The 21631-nt window shown below is 35.4% G+C and overlaps 2 protein-coding genes across 2 annotated transcripts in view; both read right to left on the reverse strand.

Annotated features, from left to right (window-relative positions):
* LOC129232876 (zinc finger protein 774-like) overlaps positions 1 to 12408 on the reverse strand; it is a 39038-nt gene extending 26630 nt beyond the window's left edge. The window contains exons 1-2 of the mRNA XM_054866978.1: positions 12385 to 12408; positions 11087 to 12031 (exon numbers count right to left, since the gene is read on the reverse strand). Of these exons, the coding sequence (XP_054722953.1) occupies positions 11087 to 12031; positions 12385 to 12408 (969 nt within the window). The remainder of the gene's footprint in view (positions 1 to 11086; positions 12032 to 12384) is intronic.
* A 5660-nt stretch (positions 12409 to 18068) lies between these two features.
* On the reverse strand, positions 18069 to 21010 carry LOC129232804 (zinc finger protein 271-like). Its single transcript, XM_054866905.1, has 3 exons — positions 19732 to 21010; positions 19217 to 19479; positions 18069 to 19048 (listed from the first exon to the last, which is right to left on the reverse strand). The coding sequence occupies exons 1-3, from the start codon at positions 20383 to 20385 to the stop codon at positions 18625 to 18627; spliced, it is 1341 nt and encodes a 446-aa protein (XP_054722880.1). The 5' UTR covers positions 20386 to 21010; the 3' UTR covers positions 18069 to 18624.
* Positions 21011 to 21631: the final 621 nt, after the last annotated feature.

The raw sequence follows: 21631 nt of genomic DNA on the forward strand, positions 1-21631 counted from the left end.
TGTGACTGAAGTTTTTAGAACGCGACTATTACGACTATTTCGTTGACAGTCAGACAATTCGCCCCGGTACATCAGGTTAAATAAAAATCATAGTACGAGCAACGCAATAATTACTAATTTACGCATAAATAAAATACTCAATGCATTTTATTTATACGTAGGCTTGACATATTTCTGAAATGTTCAATCGAGACAGGGGTTATTTCCTTCAGTCAAAAGTATTACTTTTTGTCACTGAAATTGATAGAATAAGCAAAATAAATAAATAAATAAATAAATAAATATAAAAATAAATAAATAACATGAACCCAGAAAATACTCCCATTTTCCCCAACAGGTTTTTTTTTAATTTATTAAAATATCCGATTTTTTAAACAAGGCGTGGTCTTGATGACGTCACAAATGATTTTGTACTACGTTTCCACGTTATGATAATCAAGAAACGAATTAAAATTGCGCTGTACGCTTGCTATCAACCCTATCGTTGCCAATACACGTGAATAAAGATGTGAATTAAATGTTTTGGACCGTGAATGGCAAAACTGAATGGCATTTCATCATTTGTGATGTCATCCGCTGAAGCATAAACAATGAAAGCGCATCGATTTCAGTGTTTTTTTTTAAAATATTTAACTTAAATTATTTGAAAAATGGTCAGATTCTATGTTTTTAAGCATGCTCTTTCAGAAAAAAACTTTTAAAATTTTCTAAACGACCCCATTGAATGCTCCCGCCTGCGTAGCGAACTTTCAAAAGGGTACACACCCATGTTCAGTTTTTAGAGTGTTTACAGGTTAGTTCAATTTGAATGCTGTGAATAAATGGTTACTAATTATGAGCTTAAAGCAGGGGTAATAAATAGCATAGGACGGTAGCAGATACATTTAAACATTTTATTTGCTACATTTTATTTTTACGTTACTTAAATTAGAAGAAAAACTGTGAACAAGGAATAAAAACTTGAACAATTCCCTTGCATTGGCAGGGACTTTTTTAGATTTTTTTTTTTTTTTTTGATCTAGTTGTCAAAATCATCACAAGCTAGTCCGATATTAATTTTACAAGTCAATGTTAGAAATTTATACCAAAGAATATAGATAATGGAGAAGAACTTTCACTTCGAGACCGGTTTGTAAGCTCCACAGAGAAAATAAATTACTAACGAAAACATGTTTTGGGACAAAAGTCGACATTTAGGAACAAATTCGTCGCCAACGGTGAACTGGCTTGGCGGAGGGTTGCCATTTCCTCGCGGAAGTCGGGGAGACACACCCCCCATGGAGATTCTAAAGCCTTTTGTATCTGAAGATTTGAAGAGTTCCAGATGTTCAATCGTTCTTCTCTTTTAACTAATGTACTCATTTGCTACTGTTGAAAAACCGCAACTGATACCGCGATTTTTCTCTTTGAGTGGGCCTGGAAGAAGTGTCATCGCGCCGTTCGACCCCTGAGCGTTGTGCGAACTAATGCATCTACTAATCAGAATGAATTCGCCCTAAATTTCCCATTTTACTGATCATTGAGGGAAGAAACATTATTATTTATTTCCACTTTTGCTGATTTATATCATTGAGGTTGTAAAAACAAAATAACCTTTTTGGTCTGCTACGGGAGTTGTTTTAGGGGAGTATTCTTCTTTTTTTTTTAATTTAAAGAAATGGTTTAAACGAAGAAATAAATTTAAAAGTTTCTCTAGCAGCTCTAGTTTTCAGATAATTTCAGCTGCTTTACCCAAATTATGCAGTTTTAACTTCATTTTATGCATTTCTAAATCAAAGTGTAGGCTTCTGAAACAAGGACTGCCTCCAGCATGTTTGCTCTGCTATAATCAGTTGGCAGTCTAGTTACATTCAGAAAAACTCACTACATGAAGTAAATATCTAGTAAGTTTAGTAACAAGGCTTCAACGAATTGCGGTCAACTTGTAAGTTCTTGCAATGCATATATTCGCTTTGCGTGATGTGTGACGAATTGGATCTTTGTATGTAATATTTTCAGGGTCCGACTAATGTAGACAATAAACAAAATTTTTTGGGGGTCCTCTACAGTCAAACCTTATAAACAAAAGCATTAATAAAGAATCAGGGGTGGTAGTTTCAGGGGTGTTCAGGTGTTAAATCACTTATTCAAAGCAACCCACACTTGTACACATGAAAAACTAGATAAATTCAGGAGAGTACCTTAATTTTCTTACATAGAAACTGCAGCAATTTTAGTATTTTTGGGGCTCTTAAAAATTGGGGACCCATGGCCAACAGCCTAATTGGTCTGGTTGGTAATTGAGCTCTGATTCTTTTGTATAATACACTTTGAATAAAAATTCCATTATTTGTTTTTCATTTGATCTATGGATGTAACTTAAACCCATGTCACAAATATTTCAATGTTATGTTTTAGAAATTTGAGCTCCTGCGCAAAAATTGATGCCCCGTAAGAAATGCTTTGGTGAAACTTATGCAACGTGAAAATGCAACTTCAGACCGTTTAGTTACATTCATTCCAATAAAAGATTAAACAAAAAATAAAATGTGTTAGCATCTCCCCCCTCCCCCCCCCCCGCACACACAACCGTACTCAGATTTCCCTGCTTTCCTTAACAAGGAGGAACAAGCGAAGTCTTAATTACATCGTATGCAATACTTCACACTTCACTGTGGCATTTTATGTAGAGGTCAAGTCCACCGAGAAGTTAATCGGGTCAACGAGAGAACATGAACCAACGGGACCCCACCTTACCCTAGCCTTGTCAAATAGAAACGCAGCTAAAAGGGAGCTAAGAAAATACGAACCTGTACAGCGAAATAAATGCGGTGTGCTGATCTTCTGACAACAAGCTTTAGCTATAAACTATCTGAATTCTATTTAACGTGTAAAAAAATCACCTAATAAAATGAGTACAGATTTTAGCTTCTGAGAATTCCTATGCAAACTAAGCTCTGACACGGGACATCTTGTGGCTGCATAAAGTTTAAAAATTTCATACGACTTATTCATACAAATGTATCGAAATTTATTTTGGATTTTAAAAAAAAATGTTGAAAACTCTCATAACTGTCTCTCTAGTGAAAGTCACTGGTTATTCTTTGTGCGGACTCGTCTCCAGATTAGAGGTGCTTTAAATGCAGTTTTACCTACACGGGTATGTACTAATTTGTAAGGTTTATTTTATTATTTTTTTTTAACTTTTAAATTACTCAAAAAATCATATATGTTTCTACAATCAACTCTCTTTAGAATACGCAACCAGTTTCGAAGAAGGCAATGCAAAATGATGGTAACAGTAAACGAAATGCTCTCGTAAATTATTTTAAAACAATTTTTTACTGTGTTGTGCCATTTTTGTTCATTTATTTTTTAACTCTTAACATGCATTTCAGCCCAAAGTATCCTATTCAACGTTTATCATATTTACGACGAGCCCTTTTTGTATGCATACATTACACAAATGAGTAACATGTATATAAGTATTGTGTTCTTGATAATACCGTGTATATCATGATGCATGCTATGGTATATGCATAAAACAGTATGTTATGCATTTAAGTTATTTTTAATAGACATTTACTCACTATTTTCAATGACTCAATATTTTCAATATTCTCAATAACTGTATTTTGTTTGTGGTCATTAATCATTAAGTTTAAATAATTAAAAAAAAATTCATGTAGTTTTGTTGAAAATTGATCATAGATCTTATAATTAAATACCTATTCCGAAATATTAATTCTAACCAGTGGATAGGGTCATATTTCATTGAAAGTCGTAGGTGTACGAATACTTTTGGGAGCCACTGTAATTATGCATCTCAGAATACCATAGATTGCAATGTTCTGTGTCAGAGCTGCTTGTTCTGCGATCTTACTAGTTAGTCGGCTCATTCTGACCTGTAGCTGATTCTGCTATTTAACCCAATGCAATGTTTTAAAATGAAATCTTTATTAGGAAATACTGTAGCAATGCGTATTTTCACAAATTATGACGTTTCTTTTTCATTAAATTCCGCATACATAGTAAAAAAGCTTTGACCAAGCTTCCAAGCAGCAACGCTTTAACTTAAGAATTATTCCACGTAAACATTATCAGCCGGTTCGATGGATGTCAACAGCTATGAAACGATTGTTAAAAACGTATTTTCATTACGTTAAAAATATGAAAATAAAAAATTTAGAAAGAAAACCATGACTTTCTTTTCTACTCAGCTTCGAATCAAGATATTTTATTATTTTAACCATGGAATATTTTCTTGTTCATTCCTGCTGTTTTTTTTTTTTTTTTTCATTTTGCAATTCCATTGTCGTAGAATGAAACAATATGGTTGACTGTCCCACGGACTATCTGTTTTAGGAATTGCTCAGAATGTGTTAGATATCGTAAAAGTAGCCTAAACCATAAATTGAACAAACAATATGAATCAAATTTTATTTTGGCGTCTATGTCCTTAGTATCTGCAAATATACCTTATACAGCGCTACTCTCTGAGCAGCCACCCCTTCGTTCCGCAAAATTTCGGCCGTTCAAAATGGGTGGCCGCTTTAAAGGGTTTTCGTTACAGTTGCAATGTTAATCTATATTACGCAATATAAGTTAGTGTAATACATAGAATGAAATTTGAGACTGTTCTAAAATGGAAATAGTATATTATTTAATTATTGTTTACATTTTTTCGAAGAAAGGATACAATTTGGGAATAAAGTTTTCAATTTTCTCCTACAATTGTTCACAAAATCAAATTCAAAATGTTGTTTGTTGCAATTCAAATGTTTTTCAGTTCAAAATGACAAAAAAATTGCTCTAACCAATTTATTTATCATTGCATCTGAGCAGATTTCTAGTGAAATGTAGTGTTGTAATTAATTTGCTACCCTGACAACAATAAGAAATGTAGTGATATGGAAGCAAACTAATGAACTAATCATGTAAATATTCTTATTTTATGTAATAAAGTGTTTCAGTGTATTATGAATTTTATTGACTCAAATTTTTAATGCAATCTTTATTTTTGATGCAAACAATACAATTGGGAAAATGAGAATACATACCAAACTGATTGTCCAAAACGCGTTTCTTCAAATATCTTGAAAAATCATTTCTGCAGTTACTGCTGTTTACCTGCACAGGGCAGTATGATAAGGTTTAAGGCGAGCTGAACGATGGTTTTTCTTGATCGTAAGAGGTCTGTGATGAATTTCCCTACTGAATGGAAAACTGGTAGTCGGCCCCGCTTAAACGAATACCGTGAGTTCCAAGAAATATTATTCGAATCAGCGGGGAAATTTTATTTATTTTTCCTGATTGACAACGTTTGTCTTAAAACGTTATAATAAATCAATATCTAAGTAATAGAAGAAACATGTTTTTTATTAAAAAGCGTTTTAAATAAGCTAAGTAAATAAAAGTATGTATGAAAATTATATGTCACTTACGACTATGGGTAGTGAATCTTTGTTCCGACACCTTTTTTCCGTTAATATTTTTTGGAGACAGTCCATAATAGTGAATTCCTTGCTCAAGGTATTTTGGGAGCACCTTTCAAACTTCAATTACCGTGTTTTACGCAATTAATATCTATCAATTTCTTATCTTCTGCAATGTTTATATTTCGTTGTGTTTTTTAATTTAATTATCAACTGTCTGTTGGTAATGGCAACGATAAAAGAAAATAAATAGAATAGTGGATATGCTTTGATGGATTATGAATGTTTTTTCCCCCGCCGGTTGTTTGCCGAAAAATGCAATTTTTAATTTTTGCTTCAGTAATTGCTCTTAATTGATTTTTTATGTATTCAAAAATTTTCTCAGCTAAAACATATGCGAAAGCTGATCACTATTATTCGATTAACCGGGGAAATTGTTCGATTAAGCGGGATCCCTAACATTGCGAAATGTCTAACATTGGGAAATATTCGGTTCCTGGAGATTTTATTCGTATAAGCGGGGTTTTCGTTTATCCGTTACGAGATAAGGCGGGGCTGACAACATTGTGTTTCCATTACGATCCAAGTGCGCAGAACAAAAATTGACTTATTTTGTAAACAAACAAATAACAGAATTTTTTAAAAAATACCAAGAACTTTTCATAATGAACTCAAAAAGTACAAAATAATTTTTCTGGGTCACAAAGGACAATTTAAGAATTCCTGTAGTTTTTGAAAATGACACCACAAACGAAGAAAAGTGCGGCTCATGTCATGAAGAGGATTTATTATTATCTAGCTTTCAATCATAACTTTGAGTGTTGAAACATGCATATTTTTGTTATTGGGAAAGTTTGGTTTGAAATGACTAGAACCGCACTTTTCTTCATTTGTGGTGTCATTTTCGTAGAATTTTCGAAAAATACAAGAATTCTGACCTGGAAAAGCTATTTTGTCCTTTAGAGTGCATTATGAAAAGTGCTTGGTATTTTTAAAAACATTCTGTTCTTTTATTCTTTTTAGTGTAAATGTATTTCAGAAATAGAATAATTTTACCCTCACGTTTTTAATATAAATGCTCCCCACTAAAAGGGAGAAAACCTATGTACGTGTCTAAAACTTTAAGTAGTAGGCACTAAAATTTAATCCTTGTTCCTCTGTAGGATTTATGTTTGCTAATTTCATGATTGCTTCAGAGGAGCCTTGATTCAAAATTTTCATTATGATTGCTTTTAACATTAGTGTTGAAAGGCAACAAAATTTGTAACAATGGGTTTTATATTTAAACATTTAATGAGGAAATTACATGAAACTTGCGGTTTTCCATCTTAACTTAAATAATTATTTTATTTTAGAATTTTATTTTTTCAGCGCTAAGTTGTACCTTAAGATTAAGCAAATCATTTAGTGAAATCCCGAAGTCTCTAAGTAGTCTAATAGCAGAGATATAAGAGAAACCAGGCCTCAGATTTCTCCGAGACAATCAGGCCAAGTATAATAAAAGTGCTTAAATAAGATAATTAAAAAAAAAAAAAAAAATACTAAGCACTTTTCATAACGCACTCAAAAGGACAAAATAACCTTTCTGGGTCAGAAAGGACAATTTAAGCATTCCTGTAGTTTTCGAAAATTCCAAGAAAATGACACCACAAACGAAAAGTGCGGCTCAAATCATGAAGAGAATTTCTTATCATTATATAGCTTTCAATCATAGCTTTGAGTGTTCAAACATGCATATTTTTCTTATTGGGGAAACGCTTTTTGTGTTCTCAAGAAGCATTATGATATTGAATGCAAAATAAACCTAATATTTACTCTTTGTTAAGCTTTAGTAGTTCAAAAAAAAAAAACTCTTAAAAGTGTTACATGACGTTGTGTATTTATCTCTGTACTTTTTTAAAAAACCTTCTTCATATAAAAACGCTGTCCGAAAAGGTGATTTTCAGGAAAAAGTTATAAAGGTCACTATATATGTGTCGTGGAAAAGGTCTGCGGACTGATTTCTAGTTGATAAGGATACAATGCGAACATTTATCGCTTGAAATCTGAAGACTTTTATTGTCTTAAAGTTAAAATTGCGGAATAAAACGAAAATGCGTATATTCACAAGGAACGATAAAATTAAAAATTTTAAAAACCTCCGATTGAGTCGCAACTGCAGAATCAAGAGGGAAAATTGAAAATCCTTTTAAAAGTCTTATATTATTTAAAATCAAAGTCAAGTATTTTTTTTTTTTGCTATTAAATTGAAACTGGCAACAGATAAAAACTTTAAATCACTGCTTTTAATTCCCTTGTTGGTCAACAATGAATGGGGTCGTTTCCAAAATTTTAAAAGTATTTTTTTCTGAAAGAGCATGCTTAAAAACACAGGATCTGACAATTTTTTAAATAATTTGTTTAAGTTTAATATTAAAAAAAAATGCTAAAATCTGCGCGCTTTCATTGTTTACATTTCTTGTCTATGACATCACAAATGATGAAATGCCGTTCTGTGTTGCCATTCACAGAGCAAAATATTTAATTCGCATCTTTACTCACGTGTATTGGCAACGATATGGTTAATAGCAAGCGTAGAGCTCAATTTTAATTGACTTCTTGATTATCATAACGTGGAAACGCGGTACAAAGATGCGTCAAAGAGCATCATTTGTGACGTCACCAAGACCACGCTTTGTTTGAAAAATCGGACAAATTAAAAAATTAATTAAAAAATAACTGTTGGAAAAATGAAAGAATTTTTTGGGTTATGTCATTTATTTATTTATTTATTTATTTTTGCTTATTCAATCAATTTTAGTGACTAAAAGTATTACTTTTGACTGAAGGAAACAACCCCATTCGGTTTTCAATCGCTTGAATAAATGTTTAGCGGTTATTAAAATCTGCATTAAAAAACGTCATAATTCGAATTTTATGAAAGATAGAAGCTCCAAACACATTTTATCAGAAGGCGGAAAAAATTTCTCTTTATTTTGGTATTAAATTTTAAAATTTTTAACTATGTTCTCACTGCAAAAATCGCGAAAAACATTTCAGAGGTTTTTAACTAATATCTTCGTTAATTAATGTCATCCAAAAACACAACCTAGCTAAAAACACTCCCGATCAACAACTCTTTCGATTTTTAAAAAAAATTTTTTTTTAAATAAAGCTGTCCGTCCATTTTGGCGCTAGAGTGCGACAGACAGATACACACACATAACGGGAGCTCAGATTTTAAGAAAATGCATATATCTTGAATAATTGCAAATTGCTTATCTCTACTATATCAGTGATATAATTGATTCACGTGCTTTAAGAAGTACTGCGGAACTTAGAATTGGATATGGAGAATGTCCATCCGTCTCAATTTTTCAGGCTGGCCAAATTGATTGAGAAGGTAATTCAATAAATGATGAATTACTTTTTTTCGAAGATCTTCTAACAATTGTTTTACAACAACATGAGGGGTATTTAGCACGTTTGGGAACAAATAACAGACGTGTTTAGCGTTTATCAAAAGTCTAGAACATTTTGACTGCAAAAATCCACAGTGAAAAACACACGAACACAATGAAAAAGTATGTTTTGGTTTTTCCAGTAACTGAAATAAAATATTTAGATTTCGGATGTTTAGTTCTGATGTAAATTAGTATGCTAATTAATTAATATGTTGAAGTTTGCTGATCGTTTATTTAGTACTTTTGATATAAAGTTATCTTACCAACCCACTAGTACTCTCATTTTAGAATTTATGTAAGAGGTAAAAATGTCGCGTAAAAATGAATAAGTGAAAGGGAGGGGGGGGGGCTTCACAAGCGGTTTCTTTATAATATCTGATACCAGGGTCCACCGACTGATGACAGACCCTGGTGTTAAGCAAATTGTGATTTAAAAAAAGGACAAAAAGAAAAAAAATTCGAAGTGAAAAACAACACATGTTTTTTTTTCCGGCAAAATTAATTTATTGTAAGGATTCAAAATTTTTATTCGTTTCATACTTTTGCGCCATTCTAATTTCGCCCCAATTCTTTTAAATCACGTATCGCTAACGTAATAACTTACGCTTGACGATTCTACAATGACTTTTTTACTACCCTTTAGCAATGAACCATCGTACAAATGAGGCTTAATTACCTCCCTTTCAGCGCTTCCGCAGAGGGGAGAGAAGAGAGAAAACATCTTCACCTCCGGATTCGCATTGCAAATGCAGCGACATCAGCATTGGCGATTTAGTGCCTTTTCGATCATTCAAGCACGCTTTTTCCCAAACTTGTCTCGCCAACCTGTTCCTTAATGTCGGCTTCTTGGTCGAACCACTTTTTCGTCAGGGGTCGAAAGGAAGGTTACATACGTTTCTACCGGAGTGGAACATCTTTGCGTGTGAACTATCTTTGTCTATACCTCAAAGCCAGACTAACGTGATCTACAGCCGCTATATAGACAGGCTGACGCATCAGCTTTAAGTTTAGCCATTTTGGATCGGATTTTCCATTGTTGCGCTGCTAGGGTTACCACAACAATGTTTCGGGTTTCGCAAAATTTGCTGAAAAAAATACTTTATTTAATAAACAATTCACGTGCCGCTAATAATCGCTCGCAATTAACAATCACCAAACGCGATTACTCGCTAAAAAAGACAACCACTCAAACACGCGTTCCGATCCAAAAAGGCTGATCTTAAGCTGATGCGCCAGCTCGTATATATAGGGGCCTTAACGTGATCCACACAATCGCTACTTAACAGGAGATTGGAAAATCATTTTCCTGACGCATGCAAACGATAGGACGCGCTCTTTTTAACACTGGTAAATCATTACAGATGATTTTTCAATTTACTATGCATTTGTAGTAAACACGAGTCATACAAAATCAAATTTATTGAGTTACAAAAAAGCAACATAGTACAATTGACTAATAATAAAACATAAACTTAAATGGGCAATTCCACGAAAATGTCAACTTGAGCACCAAAATTTCAATATTAACAAAATTATAAGTATTGCATATCATTTAAATGCTTGAAATATATATTTTTTAAGCGTACCAAGTTAAATTTTAATTTATCGTATTGAAAATAAAATGTAACAAATGTTTATGTCCTATCAGGATTTTGCGTCGAAAATTTGGTCTGTAGTAATCAACCTTTTTCCTTAAAAAAATTTTAACTAAAAGGAAAAAATGTAAGAGGATTTTGTTATATTCATGATATAGTTTTATACTGGAAGTTTATGCTAAAAAATATCTTTATAGAGTTTCGTTCAGAAACAATTTTAAAATCAGCTTATGAAAAAATGTCATTCAGTTGCCATAAAAAATTAACTTTTTCGCCTCAGCATGAAAATAATTGGTAGAAATATTCCAAAATTCATCTTCTCTCCTACATCAGGAGTATTTAAATGCTGTAGTAGTAAAAATAGTAGAATTGGAAGTTAACAACCGGGACAATAATTACAGGAATGCGGTATCTCGCCGGTATGGGTTCTCAGGTGTCTCATTAAATGTGAGTTGTCGGAAAATGCCTTTGAACAATGTTCACAGGAATAAGGTATCTCGCCGGTATGGGTTTTCAGGTGTCTCATTAAATGTGAATTGTCGGAAAATGCCTTTGAACAATGTTCACAGGAATAAGGTATCTCGCCGATATGGGTTCTCAGGTGTCTCATTAAATGTGAGTTGTCGGAAAATGCCTTTGAACAATGTTCACAGGAATGCGGTATCTCGCCGGTATGGGTTTTCAGGTGTCTCATTAAATGTGAATTGTCGGAAAATGCCTTTGAACAATGTTCACAGGAATAAGGTATCTCGCCGATATGGGTTCTCAGGTGTCTCATTAAATGTGAGTTGTCGGAAAATGCCTTTGAACAATGTTCACAGGAATAAGGTATCTCGCCGGTATGGGTTTTCAGGTGTCTCATTAAATGTGAATTGTCGGAAAATGCCTTTGAACAATGTTCACAGGAATAAGGTATCTCGCCGATATGGGTTCTCAGGTGTCTCATTAAATGTGAGTTGTCGGAAAATGCCTTTGAACAATGTTCACAGGAATAAGGTATCTCGCCGGTATGGGTTTTCAGGTGTCTCATTAAATGTGAATTGTCGGAAAATGCCTTTGAACAATGTTCACAGGAATAAGGTATCTCGCCGGTATGGGTTCTCAGGTGTCTCATTAAATGTGAATTGTCGGAAAATGCCTTTGAACAATGTTCACAGGAATAAGGTATCTCGCCGGTATGGGTTCTCAGGTGTCTCAATAAATGTGAATTGTCGGAAAATGCCTTTGAACATTGTTCACAGGAATAAGGTATCTCGCCGGTATGGGTTCTCAGGTGTCTCATTAAATGTGAATTGTCGGAAAATGCCTTTGAACAATGTTCACAGGAATAAGGTATCTCGCCAGTATGGGTTCTCAGGTGTCTCATTAAATGTGAATTGTTGGAAAATGCCTTTAAACATAGTTGACAGGAATACGGTTTCTCTGTAGCATGTCCCTTTAAATCTCCAGTATGGGTTCTCGGATGTCTCCTTAAATCTGAATTGTCGGAAAATGCCTTTGAACATTGTTCACAGGAATAAGGTATCTCGCCGGTATGGGTTCTCAGGTGTCTCATTAAATGTGAATTGTCGGAAAATGCCTTTGAACAATGTTCACAGGAATAAGGTATCTCGCCAGTATGGGTTCTCAGGTGTCTCATTAAATATGAATTGTCGGAAAATGCCTTTAAATAATGCTCACAGGAATAAGGTATCTCGCCGGTATGGGTTCTCAGGTGTCTCAATAAATGTGAATTGTGGGAACATGCCTTTGAACAATGTTCACAGGAATAAGGTATCTCGCCGGTATGGGTTCTCGGGTGTCTCAATAAATGTGAATTGCTGGAAAATGCCTTTGAACAATGTTCACAGGAATGCGGTATCTCGCCGGTATGGGTTCTCAGGTGTCTCAATAAATGTGAATTGTTGGAAAATGCCTTTACACATAGTTTACAGGAATGCGGTCTCTCGCCAGCATGTCCCTTTAAATCTCCAGTATGGGTTCTCAGATGTCTCCTTAAATCTGAAGTGTTGGAATATGCCTTTGAGCAATGTTCACAGGAAAGCGGTTTCTCGCCAGTATGGGTTCTCAGGTGTCTCATTAAACGTGAATTGTCGGAAAATGCCTTTGAACAATGTTCACAGGAATAAGGTATCTCGCCGGTATGAGTTCTCAGGTGTATCATTAAATGTGAATTGTCGTAAAATGCCTTTGAAAAATGTTCACAGGAATAAGGTATCTCGCCGGTATGGGTTCTCAGGTGTTTTAATAAATGTGAATTGTTGGAAAATGCCTTTAAACATAGTTTACAGGAATGCGGTTTCTCTGTAGCATGTCCCTTTAAATCTCCAGTATGTGTTCTCGGATGTCTCCTTAAATCTGAAGTGTTGGAATATGCCTTTGAGCAATGTTCACAGGAATAAGGTATCTCGCCAGTATGGGTTCTTAGGTGTCTCATTAAATGTGAATTGTCAGAAAATGCCTTTGAATAATGCTCACAGGAATAAGGTATCTCGCCTGTATGGGTTCTCAGGTGTCTCAATAAATGTGAATTGTTGGAAAATGCCTTTAAACATAGTTTACAGGAATACGGTTTCTCTGTAGCATGTCCCTTTAAATCTCCAGGATGGGTTCTCGGATGTCTCCTTAAATCTGAAGTGTTGGAATATGCCTTTGAGCAATGTTCACAGGAATGCGGTTTCTCGCCAGTATGGGTTCTCAGGTGTCTCATTAAATGTGAATTGTCGTAAAATGCCTTTGAACAATGTTCACAGGAATAAGGTATCTCGCCGGTATGAGTTCTCAGGTGTATCATTAAATGTGAATTGTCGTAAAATGCCTTTGAAAAATGTTCACAGGAATAAGGTATCTCGCCGGTATGAGTTCTCAGGTGTATCATTAAATGTGAATTGTCGTAAAATGCCTTTGAAAAATGTTCACAGGACTAAGGTATCTCGTCGGTATGGATTCTCAGGTGTTTTAATAAATGTGAATTGTTGGAAAATGCCTTTAAACATAGTTTACAGGAATACGGTTTCTCTGTAGCATGTCCCTTTAAATCTCCAGGATGGGTTCTCGGATGTCTCCTTAAATCTGAAGTGTTGGAATATGCCTTTGAGCAATGTTCACAGGAATGCGGTTTCTCGCCAGTATGGGTTCTCAGGTGTCTCATTAAATGTGAATTGTCGTAAAATGCCTTTGAACAATGTTCACAGGAATAAGGTATCTCGCCGGTATGAGTTCTCAGGTGTATCATTAAATGTGAATTGTCGTAAAATGCCTTTGAAAAATGTTCACAGGAATAAGGTATCTCGCCGGTATGGGTTCTCAGGTGTCTCATTAAATATGAATTGTCGGAAAATGCCTTTGAATAATGCTCACAGGAATAAGGTATCTCGCCGGTATGGGTTCTCAGGTGTCTCAATAAATGTGAATTGTGGGAACATGCCTTTGAACAATGTTCACAGGAATAAGGTATCTCGCCGGTATGGGTTCTCGGGTGTCTCAATAAATGTGAATTGTTGGAAAATGCCTTTGAACAATGTTCACAGGAATGCGGTATCTCGCCGGTATGGGTTCTCAGGTGTCTCAATAAATGTGAATTGTTGGAAAATGCCTTTACACATAGTTTACAGGAATACGGTCTCTCGCCAGCATGTCCCATTAAATCTCCAGTATGGGTTCTCAGATGTCTCCTTAAATCTGAAGTGTTGGAATATGCCTTTGAGCAATGTTCACAGGAAAGCGGTTTCTCGCCAGTATGGGTTCTCAGGCGTCTCATTAAACGTGAATTGTCGGAAAATGCCTTTGAACAATGTTCACAGGAATAAGGTATCTCGCCGGTATGAGTTCTCAGGTGTATCATTAAATGTGAATTGTCGTAAAATGCCTTTGAAAAATGTTCACAGGAACAAGGTATCTCGCCGGTATGGGTTCTGAGGTGTTTTAATAAATGTGAATTGTTGGAAAATGCCTTTAAACATAGTTTACAGGAATACGGTTTCTCTGTAGCATGTCCCTTTAAATCTCCAGTATGGGTTCTCGGATGTCTCCTTAAATCTGAAGTGTTGGAATATGCCTTTGAGCAATGTTCACAGGAATAAGGTATCTCGCCAGTATGGGTTCTCAGGTGTCTCATTAAATGTGAATTGTCAGAAAATGCCTTTGAATAATGCTCACAGGAATAAGGTATCTCGCCGGTATGGGTTCTCAGGTGTCTCAACAAATGTGAATTGTGGGAACATGCCTTTGAGCAATGTTCACAGGAATGCGGTTTCTCACCAGTATGGGTTCTCAGGTGTCTCATTAAATGTGAATTGTCGGAAAATGCCTTTGAACAATGTTCACAGGAATAAGGTATCTCGCCGATATCGGTTCTCAGGTGTCTCATTAAATGTGAATTGTCGTAAAATGCCTTTGAACAATGTTCACAGGAATAAGGTATCTCGTCGGTATGGATTCTCAGGTGTTTTAATAAATGTGAATTGTTGGAAAATGCCTTTAAACATAGTTTACAGGAATACGGTTTCTCTGTAGCATGTCCCTTTAAATCTCCAGGATGGGTTCTCGGATGTCTCCTTAAATCTGAAGTGTTGGAATATGCCTTTGAGCAATGTTCACAGGAATGCGGTTTCTCGCCAGTATGGGTTCTCAGGTGTCTCATTAAATGTGAATTGTCAGAAAATGAGTTTGACTAACTTTCACTGACTAACTTTGACTTTTTCCCTAACTGCAACATTTAATAAATGTGTAGTAGCCTTCAAATGCGTCAGAATATGTTTTCCAATAGATTCATTCAGCTCTGTAGTAGCCCTTAATTGGGGATAAATTGACAATAATTTTCATTGTTTGACTATTGGTAATCAATTGACTTTATGTGATTGAATGTTATTTGGTTTTGATAGTACTGATATTAGTTAAAGCATCATACAAATAATGAGGCGACTTTTTATAATGTGATGTATGGTTTTACAGATATTATTTCTGATTAAATTGTCATAACATTAGCAATTGTAATTAGCTATCTGTAGTTAATATTTTTTTTCCCCATGCATGAATTTTCTTACCTTTATATGCTTTGTTTGCAGAAAGAATTTTCCAACAGTTTTCTGCCTGTTCTAGTACACTAAACTGCTTTTTTCCTTTTTAATTAGCCCTGTTTAATCATCTGAGAGTGTCAAATGTTTTATGATTGATTAAATTGATCAACTCTTGGTATGTAATACCATATCATTTAGTGTTTTCCTCTTCCAAGTAATTCTGCTTTGAATTTTTATGAAAACTTTCTATATGCACATTTGTAATAAGTTTTTCTCAGGCAGATAAGAACTGGCTAGGATTTCCTCATACCGAAAGCAGTAAAAAGTTAAAATATTTGTGAAATGCTTACAAATCTTTATCATCGTCTAGTATTTTCATGAAATTTTTTGACAAAACTGATGGACATTTTCTTCCGTTTTTATAAAGTTAATATGTGTTTTTGTCATGCTTTGCGAACATGCAGGCTCATACCATGTGATTGAAAAATCAGAAAGACTTCTGTACATGCCAAGAAAAAAAAAAAACTGGCATCATGACAATTTCTAGCTGAAAATAACAGCTACAAAACTGTCGAAAACTAAAAGAAATGGGTGGGGGGGGGGCATTTTCAAAAAATGGACTTTGATGGGGGAAAATGGTGGTGTTAATCAGATTTATGAAATGCATCAAACTCATGAAGTTAGAGAGAATAGAATCTATCATACATAATCAATACTAGAAAATTAGAAAATGTCTTCAAAAAAATCACTATTATTCTTGTCTGCATAGCATTTCAAAGTACAGCAAAACAGGTATAATTGACCACCCTCGAGAGCTAATAACCGAAGTTGACCACCTCAGGCCGGTACAGAACTAGTCCAATATCACATATATCAATTTCTATAAGTTAACCACTTAACTAAGTTGTTCACTTTAGTGTTGCAACGCAGGTGGTAAACTTGCACAGGCTTCACTGTACCTTCAAGTACCCTCAATAAAAAAAATGACTTCAAACGAGTTACAACAAAACGGTCAATTGCCACAATAGGTTCTCAAGTGTTCGGTTAGTACTGCTGGTCAGCGGACAAAAAAAAAAAAAAAAAAAAAGGTTGACATTGATTCCATGTACTATTTTTCTGAATCTAATAATTTGAAGTTCGATAATACATAGTTAGAAAAAAAATTAATTTGAATTTTGTCACCTTGAATTCAAATTATGTTTTTCGCAATCACGAGTGTGTGTTTGTATGTGTGTGTGTGGGGGGGGGGTATGTGTATGTGTGTGTAAGCATATGTGTTTGTGTCTGTGTACAGGCATGAATGTGTGGGCACTTGTGTGCATGCTTGTATGTATGTGTGTAGGGGTATGTGTGTGTATGGTGGTGTTTGTGTGTGTGTAGGATATGGACGCAACCTGGAGATGGTTTTCGCTAGAGGAGCAGCATCGTGAGGCCGGCCGACGCGACGGGTGGTGCTGGCAGAGGGTGGCGCCGCGCCGGTGGGAAAAATGATAGGACGCCAAAAACAGTCAAATGAAAGCAATAAGCAATCGTGATTGCTCAAAAAAAAAAAAAAGAAAGAAAGAAAAAGAAAAATTAATTTGAATTTTGACGTTTTGAATTCAAATTATGTTTTTCGCAATCACGAGTTTGTCTGTATGTAGGCGTGTGTGTTTGTGTGTGAGGGTTATGTGTATGTTTTTTTTTGTGTTTGTGTGCTGGCATAAGTGTGTGGGTAGTTGTATGTATGAATGTGCATGGGGGGGAGGGTATGGGTGATTGTGTCTATGTATGTATGCGTGTGTGGATATGTGTGTATGTGCGTGTGTAGTTGTGTATGCATGCGCGTGTAGTTGTGTATGTATGCGCGTGTGTGTAGGACATGGATGCAACCTGGAGACGGCTTTCGCTATAGAAGCAGCATCGTGAGGAGCCCATCGAAGGTGATGGTGCGGAGGGTGGCGGTGGGAAAATAAAATGATTGGACGCCAAAAACAGTCAAATGAAAACAATAAGCAATCGTGATTGCTCAAAAAAAAAAAAAAAATTGAACGTGGACATCTGGAATTCAAATTGTTTTTCGCAATCACGAGTGTGTGTGTATGTAGGCGTGTGTTTGTGTCTGTGCGTAGGCATGAGTGTGTGTATGTATGCTTGTGTGTAGGATATGGACGCAACCTGGAGATGGTTTTCGCTAGAAGAGCAGCATCGTGAGGCCGGTCGACGATGGTGCTGCAGAGGGAGGCGGCGGGAAAAATCAAAGGACGCCAAAAACAGTCAAATGAGAACAATAAGCAATGTGATTGCTCGAAAAAAAAAAAAAAAACTTTAGGATTACTATAATAATCACAGGAATACAATACACACGTGAAGCAGGAATTTAGATTTTGGCCACAATGAATTCTAAACAGTGGTTATGGCTGCTTTCCGACTATTTCTTAGAAGTGATAACAGGACTTTTTAACATTATAAATTCTGAAACATTTTCCAGGCTTGTCAGTGGAGATGTTTTTTTAGGTCACGCTTCAAAAGAACATGGCGTTTTATGAAAATGGATTCACATATTTTATTAGGTTCCCTTGTACAGAAAATTCCTTAGAAAAGCAAAACCGGAAAATGGCTTTTCTATAGTATATATTTTCAACAATACTTTCAGGTGCACAAGTTACAAAAAGTACTAGAAACAACTTCAAAGGAAAATGACCTTTCTCCAGTACGGTTTCTGAAGTATACTTTAAGGTTTGCTAGTTACAAACCTTCCTTTGACGAAACTTTACAGAAATGTGGCTTTGTGGCAGTATGGTACACCAAGTATGAAGAGCTGGAAATTTGCTTTAAATAACCCTAAGAAAGAAATAAAATTTCTCTCCAATATGGATTCTCACATAAGGCAGTGAGAAAAAAAAGGATGTAAGTGGACATTTTCCAGTTTCGAGTAAAACGCGTTTAAAGATAATGTCCTAGGTAGGCTTTTATTGATTTTTTTTTCCAAATCCTGATGTATAGCAGCTCCCACCAGGGCTACGAGCACCATCTCTTGCCCCAAGGCAGAAGAGAGGTTCACCTACTATGTGTACTGGTTACATCCAAATTTTAAATTTTGCCACTTACATCCCTTTGCTTCTCACTGCCTCATATGTATCTTTAAATATGAAGCAACGGAGAAGGTATTAGATTATTGATCACAGGAATGAGTTTTTTCGACAGTATGGGCTCTCTGATGTTTCATTAAATCTGAAGTGTTGGAAAATGGCTTTGAGCAATGTTCACAGGAATGCAGTTTCTCGCCAGCATGTCTCTTTAAATCTCCAGTATGGGTTCCCAGATGTCTCTCGACATGTGAAGTTTGGGAAAATACTTTTGAACACTGTTCACAGGAATATGGTTTCTCGCCAGTATGGGTTCTCAGATGTCTAAATAAATGTGAAGGGTCGGAAAATGTCTTTGAACAACGTTCACAGGAATATGGTTTCTCACCAGTATGGGTTCTCAGATGTCTCATTAAATGTGAATTCTCAGAAAATGTCTTTGAACAACGTTCACAGGAATATGGTTTCTCGCCAGTATGGGTTTTCAGATGTCTCATTAAATGTGAAGTGAAAGAAAACGCCTTAAAACAATATTCACAGGAATACGGTTTCTCGCCATTATGGATTCTCAGATGTTTCTTTAAATTTGAAGTGCTGTAAAATGCCTTTGAACAATGTTCACAGGAATACGGTTTCTCGCTGGTATGGGTTCTCAGATGTTTCTTTAAATCGGAAGGCCTGGAAAATCCCTTTGAGCAATGGTCACAGGAATGCGGTTTCTCGCCAGTATGGGTGCGCAGATGTGTCATTAAAATGGAAGATTGGGAAAATGCCTTTGAACACTGTTCACAGGAATATGGTTTCTCACCAGTATGGGTTCTCAGATGTCTCAATAAATGTGAAGGGTCGGAAAATGTCTTTGGACAACGTTCACAGGAATATGGTTTCTCGCCAGTATGGGTTCTCAGATGTCTCATTAAATGTGAAGTGAAAGAAAACGTCTTAAAACAATATTCACAGGAATACGGTTTCTCGCCAACATGGATTCTCAGATGTCTCTTTAAAACTGAAGTGTCGGAAAATGCCTTTGAACAATGTTCACAGGAATATGGTTTCTCTCCATCATGGGTTTTCAGGTGTCTCATTAAATTTGAAGCGTTTGAAAATGTCTTAAAACCATATTCACAGGAATACGAATTCTCTCCAGTATGGGTTCTAAGATGTCTCATTAAATGTGAAGTTTGGGAAAATGCCTTTGAACAATGTTGGCAGGAATACGGTGTCTCACCAGTATGTGTTTTCAGATGTCTCATTAAATGTGAAGTGTCGGAAAATGCCTTTGAACAATGTTCACAAGAATACGGTTTCTCTCCAGTATGGGTTCTAAGATGTCTCTTTAAATGTGAAGTTTGGGAAAATGTCTTTGAACAATGTTTACAGGAATATGGTTTATCTCCAGTATGCATACTGAGGTGTCTCATTAAACAATAAGTGTCAGAAAATGTCTTAGAACAATGTTCACAGGAATACGGTTTCTCTCCATCATGGGTTCTCAGGTGTCTCATTAAATCTGAATCGTTTAAAAATGTCTTTAAACAATGCTTACAGGAATACGAATTCTCTCCAGTATGGGTTCTAAGATGTCTCATTAAATGTGAAGCTTGGGAAAATGACTTTGAACAATGTTTACAGGAATACGGTTTCTCACCAGTGTGGGTTTTCAGATGTCTCATTAAATGTGAAGTGTCGGAAAATGCCTTTGAACACTGTTCACAGGAATATGGTTTCTCTCCAGTATGGGTTCTCAGATGTCTCATCAAATGTGAAGTGCAAGAAAATGCCTTTGAACAAAATTCGCACAAATACTTGTTTTTAGAGCCATGATGAATCTCAGACTGATAAGCCATCGTGAATGAATATGAAAGTTTTTTTTGATAGGATTAAAATATTTGGGTTTTTACAAAGAGGGAAAAGTTGCATCAGTCTTTAAACGCTTAGAAAGGTTGGATTTAATTCATAAATTAAGGTTTAAAATTGGCTTTAAAAAATAAAACAAGCGTTTTACTTTTCTTAAATACATCCCAGAAGGGGACGTTTTCTTCACTGAGAATCAATTTTTTTCGTCCTTTTTTTTTCTTTTTTTCGCTTCAGTTTACCAGAGTGTCTTCTACCATACTTTGCTTTAAAAGTTAAATAGTGAGGGTCTTGTCTTAAAATTGACACAAACGTTTTTTTAAATAGATATAATGGGTATATGGTACAGTAAGTTCTCAATAAAATCTCCTGCACACACACATTTTTTTTACAATTTTCAATATTCTCATTTTAGTTTCCAAAGCAAGGAGTTTGCCAAAAGGGTCGAGGTTTCATGTCAATGGTTTCTTTTGTATGTACTGATATTTCAACTTCAATGTAATTGAATGCCTTTTTTTTAATTCAAAGAAGTGTACTTTGTATGCGTCAATGCTAAGTAAATTTAACTTTCCACACGATTGTGCAAACAAAGTGAAAAGAAATGCAAATAACACACAATCTTTTTACACATGACACTGGTGATTACACAAAACAAGGTCAAATGTGTTCCATGAATCTTTTCTGAATTAAAAGAGTTTTTGTACTTTATGTGAATCTACTTCAATTTTAAGAGGTTAGTAAAACACAAATGAAAGATGCAGGAAAAAAAATGAACAGACATTTGTAAAAAGATGTCAATGACGATGTCCCTATTTTCTTTCATAACAGATAAACACTCTTTCGGTCATAAGGAATAAATTTGTACATCAGCATGAACTACTACTGCATGAACTTGAATGCATGCAAGCTTCAGGCATATACTTTCGTTATCAAGAAAAGAGAATCCGCAATTAAAGCACCACGCACTTAATACAATATGAATTAGTCTGCTGCTTGCTGTTGTCTCAGTTGGAAAAGGAATGCATACAACTCTTTCCAAACCGTAAACTTCAAGTTTAGTCAAATTTTCTCACCGCTGCATTTCACCAGACGATCACTTCGACATGAGTCCCGCAGACGAGAGCAGTGACAAAAGTGTGTACGAGCGGCACCAATGTCTGTCACTTGTTGAATTCCAACAACTTGCAACCTTGGTTATAGCTGAAAATAAATGGAAAAAAAAATCTTAGAATTACACTA

This window comes from Uloborus diversus, unplaced genomic scaffold, assembly GCF_026930045.1.
Source record: "Uloborus diversus isolate 005 unplaced genomic scaffold, Udiv.v.3.1 scaffold_14, whole genome shotgun sequence".
NCBI lineage: Eukaryota > Metazoa > Arthropoda > Arachnida > Araneae > Uloboridae > Uloborus > Uloborus diversus.

Bases quoted from the DNA above. Each gene is read 5' to 3' on its own strand.
- LOC129232804 (XM_054866905.1), bottom strand. From the start codon at position 20,385: ATGGCTTATCAGTCTGAGATTCATCATGGCTCTAAAAACAAGTATTTG. The intron at 19,480-19,731 runs GCATTTTCCCAA...TATTGTTTTAAG, and splicing joins CCTGCCAACATTGTTCAAAG to ACGTTTTCTTTCACTTCACA. The intron at 19,049-19,216 runs GCCTTCCGATTT...GGCGTTTTCTTT, and splicing joins TGCTCAAAGGGATTTTCCAG to CACTTCACATTTAATGAGAC.